Below are 10,727 nucleotides of genomic sequence, written 5' to 3'. Positions count from 1 at the left end.
TGTCATACAGTCAATTCCCACTGTCTATCTAGTTTACATATGGTCATGTATATGTTTCCATGTGACTCTTGGAGATAGAGTCTGTAAGGAGGAAAGTAAGGTTAAATGAGGTTGTAGGGTGGGGCCACAATCAAATATGTCTGATACGTTTATAAGAAGAAGAAGAGGAAAAGGCCACAGGAGGCTATAATGAGATCTGGAGAAAGCAAACCTGCTGACAACTTGATCTTGGAATTCCAATATCCAAAATTGTGAGAAATTAATTCTTGTTGTTAAAGTCACCTAATCTGTGATATCTTGTTATGAATAGACTAGATATAACACACATTGGCGGTTGCCAGGGACTTAAAGTGAAAGTCGCTCATTCGTGTCCCACTCTTTGTGACTCCATGGACTATACAGTCCATGTCCAGAATATTGGAGTGGGTAGCCTTTCCCTTCTCCAGGGGAAGGGAACCCAGGGATCGAACGCAGGTCTCCCACATTGCAGGCAGATTCTTTACCAGCTGAGCCACCAGGGACTGGGGGGAGAGTAAAGCAGGAAATCTGCTTAGTGAATAAAGAGTCTTACTTTAAGATGTTGGAAATGCTTTGAACTAAATACAGGTGCTGGTTGCATAACATTGTGAATGCACTAAATATCACTGAATCGTTCTCTTTAAAATGGTATAATTTTTTGGATTCTTAGATTTCAATTAATTTTTTAATTGAAGGATAATTGCTTTACAGAATTGTGTTGTTTTCTGTCAAACCTCAACATGAATCAGCCATAGGTATACACATATCCCTTTCCTTTTGAACCTCCTTCCCATCTCCCTCCCCTTCCCACCCCTCTAGGTTGATATAGAGCCCCTGTTTAAGTTTCCTGAGTCATACAGCAAATTCCCCTTGGCTGTCTATTTTACATATGGTACTGTAAGTTTCCATGCTACTAATTCCATACATCTCACCCTCTCCTCCGCTCCCCCCATGTCCATAAGTCTGTTCTCTATGTCTGTTTCTCCATTGTGTTTGTGTTGGTTGCTCAGTCGTGTCTGACTCTTTGTGACCCCATGAGCTGTAGCCTGCCAAGCTTCTCTGTCCATGGAATTTTCTAAGCAATAATACTGGAGTGGACTGCCATTCCCTTCTCCAGAGGATCTCCACTGCTTTGTTTCTCCATTGCTGCCCTGTAAATAAATTCTTCAGTACCATTTTTCTAGATTCCATATATAAGGACTAGAATATGATATTTATCTTTCTCTTTCTGGATTTTTATTGTGGAAAAATAAACATAATACAAAAATTAATTTTAACCATTTATAAGTGTGAAATTCAGGGGCATTATGTACATCCACATTGCTGTGAAAACATCACCACTATCCAGCTCCAGAAGCTTTCACCATTACAAACTGAAACTCTGTACCCATTAAACCAATAACTTACCATTATCCCCCAGGGCTTCCCAGGTGGCTCAGTGGTAAACAACCCGCCTGCCAATTCAGGAGACATAAGAGACACAGGTTCGATCCCTAGGTCGTGAAGATCCTCTGGAGAAGGGCAAGGTAACCCACTCCAGTATTCTTGCCTGGAGAATGGCATGGACAGAGGAGCCTGGGGAGCTATAGCTCAAGGGGTGGCAAAGAGACAGACATGAGTTAGCATGCATGCCACAACCACTGATAACCACTATTCTACTTTGTCTCTACATAAATATGACTATTCTAGGGACCTCATATAAGTGGAATCATACAGTATTTTTCTTTTTGTGCCTGGCATATTTAGCATAATGTTGTCCAGGTCCCCCTCCCCATATTATAGCATATAGCAGAATTTCACTCCGTTTTAAAGCTGATCAAATTCTATTGAATTATATGCCACATATTATTTATCTATTCATTTCTCAGTGGAAAATTGGATTGTTTCTCCCTTTTGATTATTGTGAATAATGCTCCTATGAACATGAGAGTACAGATATCTGTTTAAGCCTCTGCTCTTGATTATTTTTTGAATATATACCCAGAAATGGAATTGCCAACATCTGTTGGATCATTGAAAAAGCAAGAGAGTTCCAGAAAAAAAATCTACTTCTTCTTCATTGACTATGCCAAAGTATTTGACTGTGTGGATCACAATAAACTCCGGAAAATTCTTAAAGAGATGGGAATACCAGACCACCTGACCTACCTCCTGAGAAATCTATTTGCAGGTCAAGAAGCAACAGTTAAAACTGGACATGGAACAACAGACTGGGAAACAAATTGGGAAAGGAGTATGTCAAGGGTGTATATTGTCATCTTGCTTATTTAACTTATATGCAGAGTACATCATGAGAAACACTGGGCTGGATGAAGCACAAGCTGGAATTAAGAATGCTGGGAGAAATATCAATAACCTCAGATATGCAGATGACACCACCCTTATGGCAGAAAGTAAAGAGGAACTAAAAAGCCTCTTGATGAAAGTGAAAGAGGAGAGTGAAAAAGTTGGCTTAAAGCTCAACGTTCAGAAAACGAAGATCATGGCATCTGGTCCCATCACTTCATGGGAAATAGATGGGGAAACAGTGGAAACAGTGTCAGACATTATTTTTCTGGGCTCCAAAATCACTGCAGATGGTGACTGCAGCCATGAAATTAAAAGATGCTTACTCCTTGGAAGGAAAGTTATGACCAACCTAGATAGCATATTCAAAAGCAGAGACATTACTTTGCCAACAAAGGTCCGTCTAGTCAAGGCTATGGTTTTTCCAGTAGTCATGTATGGATGTGAGAGTTGGACTGTGAAGAAAGCTGAGTGCCAAAGAATTGATGCGTTTGAACTGTGGTGTTGGAGAAGACTCTTGAGAATCCCTTGGACTGCAAGGAGATCCAACCAGTACATTCCAGAGGAGATCAGTTCTGGGTGTTCTTTGGAAGGACTGATGCTGAAGGTGAAACTCCAATACTTTGGCCACCTCATGTGAAGAGTTAACTCACTGGAAAAATCTCTGATGCTGGGAGGGATTGGGGGCAGGAGGAGAAGGGGACGACAGAGGAAGAGATGGCTGGATGGCATCACCGACTCGTTGGACGTTTGAGTGAACTCCGGAAGTTGGTGATGGACAGGGAGGCCTGGCGTGCTGCAATTCATGGGGTTGGAAAGAGTCGGACATGACTGAGCGACTGAACTGAACTTAATTTTAATCCCTAGGGCAACCACAAAGAAAATAATTTTTTTTAAATATTGTAAAAGATTCATGTCAATGTATGGCAAAAACTGCTACAATATTGTAAAGTAGTTAGCCTCCAATTAAAATAATAAATTAATTTTTTAAAAGAAGCATCAAAAGAATTAAAATGGCACAAAGATATTTTTATATCTTTAAAAAAGAAACAATAGTGGAGAAACAGAGGAACCTAAAAGGCAGAAGACATAAAAACAAATAGTAAAATGTTCGATATAAATCCTATCTTATCCGTGATTACATAAAATGCAAATTGATTAAATACTCCATTCAAAAGGAAAAATTTAGCAGAATGGAAAAAAAAAGCATCATCCAGTTATATACTATCTACAAGAGAAACATTTTAGATTTAAAGAAACAGACAGAATGTAAGTGAAAAGATGGAATACCATGCAAAGGGTAACAACAAATAAAGGAGTAACTATTTCTAATCAGACAAAATAGACTTTAAGACAAAGTATGTTACTGGAGAACAAGAAAGGTGTTTTACAATAAAAACAAGGTCAATCCATAAGGAATATTTTTAAATGAACATAAACAAACATCAATATGTATTAAAAAAAAAAAAAACCTGACAGAGTAAAAGGAAAGAACAGACACGTCGATGATAATAACTTGGAGCTTCAAAATGACACTTTCAAGAGCTTCCCTGGTGGTTCAGTGGTAAAGAATCTACCTGCTGATGTAGGAGACATGGATTTAATCCCTGGCTCGGGAAGATCCCACATTCTGTGGAGCAGCTAAGCCCATGTGCCGGATCTTTTAAGCCTGCGCTCTAGAGCCCCAGAGCCACAGCTACTGAAGCCCACACGCCCCAGAGGCCACGCTCCACACGAGAGAGCAGCCCCCACTCGCCTCAACGAGAGCGAGTCTACCCAGCAATGGTGACCCAGTATAGCCAGAACCAATCAATCAATAAAGAAGAAAATTATTTTTAAAAAAAGAAGAGAGAAGATCTTTCCAAATTGGATGGAACAATAGTAAGAATACCAATAAAGAAATAGGACAATTGAATTAAACTACAAACCAACTAGAATAACAGAATATTCCAAGCATATCAGAATATACATTCTTGTCCAGCGTCCATGGAGCATTTTCCTGGATAGATCATTATTAGGCCATAATAAAATTCTACATAAACTTAAAAGGACTGAAATCATAAAAAGAATATTCTCTGACCATAACAGAATTAAATTAGTAATCAACCACATACGGAAATCTGGAAGGTCTACAAATACATAGAAATTCAACAGTATACTTTCATTTAATCAGAAGAAATCATGAGAGAAATTATAAAGTGCTTTGAGATTAATAAAAGCAAAACACAACACTTATAAGACGTAATTAAGCAGTGCTTAGAGGGAAAATTATAACTTTAAACGCTTATATAAAAAAGATGAAACTCTGAAATAAAGCATTTAAATTTCCACCTTAAAACACTAGAAAAAGAAATGCAGCACAAACGCAAAGAAATTAGAAGACATGAAATAGTGACAATTAGAGTGGAAATAAATGAAATAGAAAAACACTGGATAACATTATTAAAAGGAAAAGTGGATTCTTTGAAAAATAGATATATATGTTTTAAAAACCTGACAAGCCTATAGGTAGACTGCCAAGGGGAAAAGGATGAGGATTCAACTTAACAAAATCAGGAATGAAAGAGTGGACACCACTCCCAATTTTATGGGTTTGAAAAGGATTATAGGGTAACACTATCAACAACTGTAAGACAACAAATAAGACCAGATAGATGAAATGGACAAATTCCCATAAAGACACAAACTACCAAACTTGAAAAATAGAAATAGAAAAGTAACAATACTGAAAATGACAAGGTATGGAACTATAGGAATTCATCCCACCACCTCAGAAGCAGTTAATAAACTGGCAAAAACTATTAGAATCAACTTTTGCAGAACTCTGGAATCTAGTCAAAAAATTACAACTAGGGGAAATTTGGTGAAGAAAGAGGCTCTTGCTTTGAGGTTAAAAAAAAATGTAAACTGTGGGCCTACTATCGTCTATGCACAAAATTGGCAGTAGTTTCGGGTGGCTGCCCACTCTTCTGGTTTGGACTCCTAGTGTCAGGAGGAGGATTTGGACCCTACTCTCATGGCTTAGCGGTTGTGGTTCTTGGACTGCCTGGCAGCTGTCTCGAGGACCAGCACAAACATTTCCCTTTGTCGCAGCAGACTGAGGGCATTCCCAGGAATACAGCTAGAACAAGAGCTTCCTGAGTGGGCTTTTGCCAAAAGCATTTGAAGTCATAGGTATTGGCTGTAGCAGCCTGGGGCAAGGAACAATATTTGGGATAAGCAAGAGACAGACTGAGAAGCCTAGATAGAAAGAGTTAGGGAAAAGAGATACATGGGGAAGCAAACACTTTTAAACACTCATATATCCTGGGGAATCAAGAAGTTTGTGTACATGCCCAAGATTGGACACATGCTCAGAAAAGGCTAAAGAAGACCCTAAGCACTCACCTTGGGCTGGCCTTCAGGCTCTGCGTAAGCAGAAAGTAAAGCACTTAAAATGTGTTCCAGCTCAGGGTTCATCTGTGAAGACTGAGAAAGTAGTTCTTTTTGTTGTTGGCTGTAGGCATTTAAAGTAACTCTGCCCAAACACCAATTGACCACCAGTGAGGAAAAGAAACAGACTTCAGTGGCCAAATATGACCAAAAATGCAGAATTTACTAAAGTATTTTTAAAAGTCACTAAACAAGGAAACAATAACCCACAACAGAGCAACAACAACGCCTGTGAAGTGGGAGAATCTGACTTCTAGGGTTGACACTTTATTATATTCAGATTCCAACACAAATTGTGAGGTATATAAACAAATGAGAAAGTATGGCCTATTCAAAGGAAATTTAAAAATTATTAGAAACTGAGAAAACTCATGTAGTAGAATAACCAGGCAAAGATTTTGGATGAATTATCTTAAATATGCTCAAAGAGCTAAAGGAAGGCATGGACAAACACTAAACAAAATGAAGAGAAAATGCTTCAAAACATGTAGAGTATCAGTAGAGACAATATAAAGAGAATAAAATTATGAAAAGAAAGTAAGAAGAGATTCTGGATCTTAAAGTACAATAACTACAGTGAAAGGTTCATTACAGAGGTTGAACAGACTGTCTGAGCAGGCAGAAGAAAGAATAAGCTAACTTGCTACTGTTGCTGCTGGTGCTGAGTCCCTTCAGTCGTGTCTGACTCTGTGCAACCCTATGGACTGCAGCCTGCTAGGCTCCTCTGTCCATGGGAATTCTCTAGCCAAGAATACTGGAGTGGGTTGTCATGCTCTCCTCCCGGGGGAATTTCCTGACCCAGGGAATGAACCCTGGTTTCCAGCATTGCAGGCAGATTCTTTACCACTGAGCCACCAGGGAAACTCAAACTAGCTTGAAGGCAGGTCAGTTGAGATTATTTAGTTTGAGCACAGAAAGTAAAAAGAATGAAGAAAAATGAATAAAAATGAAAAGACCCATGAGACACCATCAAGTATACAAATATATTCATGATGGGAATTTGAGAAGCAGAAGAGAGATAAAAAAAGGATGGAAAGAATTCTTGAACAAATAATGGATGAAAATTACTCAAATGAGAAGAGAGACACTAATCTCTGAATCCAGGAAGTTGATTAAGTCCAATCAGGATAAACTGAAAAGAGATCCAAACTAAGGAAGAGAAGTCAGGTCATCAAAATCAAAATATGACACTACACTGTAGCAACTATAACACGATCAATTTTCTAGTTGGGTCCTGGTTTTACAAGTGTGAGAGAGGAAAGGGAAGGGAAGGGGTGGACGGAAAGGAAAGAGGAACAACAGGAGTGAATGAAAAAGACCACGTTGTGAACCAAGGCTTTTGATGAATCTGTTCATTTGTGGACCATAGTTTGAAATGTTTTTTTTCTTTTCGTTTTTTTTTTTCCAATTTTTAGCTGTCTGACATTCTCTGTAGATGAGAACGAGCCAAATGTTGGAATCCAAGTATGGAGAGAAGTGAACAGAGAAGGCGAGAAGAAAGTTCGTGAGCTCAGTTTGGAGTGTATGGATTTTGAGGTCCCTCGGGGACATCCAGGCAGTGGTGTTCAATAGACAGCTGGCAAAGAAGGTCTGACATTCGAGGGAGGAAATAACCTGGACACGTAGGTTATTGGGGATCACCTGTGTTTACAAGAAAACGGACAGAGATCAGCCAAGGAGAGAGAACACGTAAACTGAGAAGAGCGGAGGCTCAGGACAGAGCTACTCAACGTGGCAGCGCAGCTTCCCGGCGAGCATCAGCCCCAGGGCTCTGCAGTCAGGTGGAGCTGGTCTTGAAAGCGGGCTGTTGGGCTGTGTGGCGCTCTCTTGGCAAAGTCGGGTACCCTCCCTGCAATCTGCTGCCACAACTGGGGATAATGGACATCTCAGAGGGATGCTGGGAGAAGGCAATGGCACTCCACTCCAGTACTTTTGCCTGGAAAATCCCATGGACGTAGGAGCCTGGTAGGCTGCAGTCCATGGGGTCGCTAAGAGTCGGGCACGACTGAGCGACTTCACTTTCGCTTTTCGCTTTCATGCACTGGAGAAGGAAATGGCAACCCACTCCAGTGTTCTTGCCTGGAGAATCCCAGAGACAGTGGGCCCCCGTCTATGGGGTCGCACAGAGTCGGACACGACTGAAGCGACTTAGCAGCAGCAGCAGCAGCAGCAGCAGCAGCAGCAGCAGCAGCAGCAGCAGCAGCAGAGGGATGCTGAGCGAGGACCTGAGATGCTCCAGGTAAAGCACCTGCAATCAGGAAGCCTCCCTCCTGCTGTTTGTAGGTCCCCCTTCTCCAGCCCCACTCCACCTCTCCGCCGCTGTCGGGTCCCTATGGGAAGGGGGTGAAGAGGCGGGGCGCAGGGCAGAGAGAGAGCCCGGTGGCGCGGCGCTCACGTGACCAGCCAGGCGCCCTGCAGTCAGGTCTGGCGCAGTCCGCTTGGCTCGCACAAGCCGCGCGGAACCGGCTCGCAGAGCTGCCCAGGTGGCGGGCGAGGGGCGAGCGGGCTGGGGCGAGCCCGAGGAGGGGCAGACCTGACCCGGGCCCCGCAGGTCAGTGTGGAGGTGGGCGCTGCTGGCGCCCGGGGCATGGGTGGAGTGGGTGGGGCTAGGATCCGGGAGCAGCGGGGAGGCGCGCAGAGAGGAGAGCCGCGAGATGGATGGGGAGTGGCACCGGGCGCGCGGCGCGGGCAGGTGGGGAGGGGGGACCCGGCAAGTGGCCCCGCCTCCTCCTCCACGCCCCTCCTCTGTGCCCTCACCCATTTTCGAGCCAGAGAAATGGGGCCAGAGGTGGGGGGAGCAGGGTGACTTTGAAACGTAGACAAATTTCTGAGAATAGCCCCCCTCTCCCGCTTCCCTGGTGGCTCAGACGGTAAAGCGTCTGCCTACAATGTGGGCGACCCGGGTTCGATCCCTGGGTTGGGAAGATCCTCTGGAGAACGAAATGGCAACCCACTCCAGTACTCTTGCCTGGAAAATCCCATGGACGGAGGAGCCTGGTAGGCTACAATCTATGGGGTCACAAAGAGTCGGACACGACTGAGCGACTTCACCTCACCTGAGCCTAGGAGGAAATATTGACCTCTGTGTAAAGGGCTGGGCGGAGGGGGGGGATTGTCTTCAAAGGAGGGGTCCCAGAGACTCAAGCAGCTTGTAAAGCATCCTGGTCTGGTGCCTGAGGCATGATGAAAAATTTTGGCGACTGAGGTGCAGGGTTATCGGAGGTGGGGGAGGCAACGGTGGGTGACGGCCCTGTGTTCATGGAGTTCCCAGCACATTTTCCTGTGTGCAGGTTTGTGAAGGTGTTGTTCCTAGCGCTTTGCTGGGCTACCAAAAGAGGAGGAACCTGTCCAGAATCCCTGTAGGTCAGCGAAGGAAGAGGGCTCTGGACAAGGACCCAGAGGGCTGGGAAGTGTGGAGGGGCGGGCCCGCGCAGAATTGGGGGCCTCAGTGCCCACTTCCCAACACATTTACACACTGCAGCGCTGAGCAAGCATAGGGAAAATGGCAGTGCCTGCCAGAGAAGTGCCACGTGTGCACAAGGAATGGTGGGGTAAAGGGTGGGCAAAAGGCACTCTCGGAGGGCCAGACCAGGTCAGGAGATCCCTGACAAAGGGCAAGAAATGACTACTACTGTCCGGACCTGCATTTCCCCCCAAACCTCAGTCTCTCTTGTCTCCTCTTTGTCTTCTCTTCCCCCGCCCCACTCCCAGGACAGGAAAAGGAGGGGACGCTCAACTTGGAAAAACTCTGCAGTGAAAATGAAGCGAAGCCTGAGAACCAGGGCAAGATGGAAAACAAAGAACAGCCACTGGATGCAGGAAAACCAGGAGCAGCTTGTGCTAGGGAAGATGAGGAAAACTTAGAAAACCAGGGAAGGACAGATCCCAAGGGAAAAACAGATGAGGAAGTATTAACAGTTACGGAAAGGCCAGAGAGTGAGACCAAGCCAAAAGAAGGAGCCCCAGAGAGCCAAGAAAAGCCAGTGAGTGAGGAACAAGCAAGAAAGAAAAGCAGAGAGCGAGGGGAATCCAGAGAGCGAGGGGAAGCCAAAAGAAGCCAGCCAGCGAACCAAGGGAACGGAGGGCTGGCAGAAAGCGCCCAGCTGGGGAGGATGTACCCAGGAAGGCCAAAAGAAAAACCAACAAGGGGCTGGCTCAGTGTCTCAAGGAATACAAGGAGGCCATACATGATATGCATTTGAGCAATGAAGAGATGATAAGAGAATTTGATGAGATGGCCAGGGTAGAGGATGAGGTGAAGAAAACCAGACAGAAATTGAGGGGGTTTATGTGGGTGCAGAAAAGTTAACAAGATCCCTTCCCCCCGAGGGGCCCAAGGGAACTCACGGGTGGCTGCAGGGCCCCGCAAAGTGGCTTTGAAAACATTCCTTTTGTGTAGTGCCTCTGACCAGCATTTACCAGGCCTTGTGCTTTAAAGTTTTGCAAATACTTTGCTTAGGTGTCACTCTTAATATCAACAATCTTTGATCAAACTAGAGTACTCTGCTGCTGCTGCTGCTGCTGCTGCTGCTAAGTCGCTTCAGTCGTGTCCGACTCTGTGCGACCCCATAGACGGCAGCCCACCAGGCTCCCCCGTCCCTGGGATTCTCCAGGCAAGAACACTGGAGTGGGTTGCCATTTCCTTCTCCAATGCATGAAGGTGAAAGTAGGAAATTTTTACCCATGTGCATTAATTACAAAGACATTATGATTCTTGGGAAAATAAAGTAGCTTATAGTATCATCTACAGAATCAGTCCACTGTTGTAAAAGAACAGAAATTTACGTACATCTTGCATAGGAAAAGTAGAAAGCTTTGTTTACTAAGTGGTTAACAGTAGTTTTACGAGTTGTGAGATTGTGATTGATTTATTTTCTTTGTTTTCTTTCTACTCATCCATTTTTTCCTAGAGGACCCAGATTACTTATAAAGAAATACTAAAATATAAAAAAAGAAATCAATACATTAAAAGCAATACAAAGAATTGTTTA

At 43.9% G+C, this 10,727-nt stretch overlaps 1 protein-coding gene across 1 annotated transcript; it reads left to right on the top strand.

Moving 5' to 3' along the window:
- Window positions 1–9,347: 9,347 nt before the first annotated feature.
- TCEAL2 (transcription elongation factor A like 2) lies at window positions 9,348–10,208 on the top strand (the record flags this gene model as incomplete). The annotated part of the gene is given in 3 exon segments (XM_027962872.3): window positions 9,348–9,727; window positions 9,729–9,785; window positions 9,787–10,208. Coding segments are annotated over 3 exon segments (786 nt in total), but the record flags the coding sequence as incomplete, so codon positions are not given.
- Between the last annotated feature and the right edge of the window lie 519 nt (window positions 10,209–10,727).

Source organism: Ovis aries, chromosome X (assembly GCF_016772045.2).
Source record: "Ovis aries strain OAR_USU_Benz2616 breed Rambouillet chromosome X, ARS-UI_Ramb_v3.0, whole genome shotgun sequence".
Classification (NCBI taxonomy): Eukaryota; Metazoa; Chordata; class Mammalia; order Artiodactyla; family Bovidae; genus Ovis; species Ovis aries.
The sequence above is the reverse complement of the archived record's forward strand: the minus strand, read 5'-3'. Positions and strand labels throughout refer to the sequence as shown.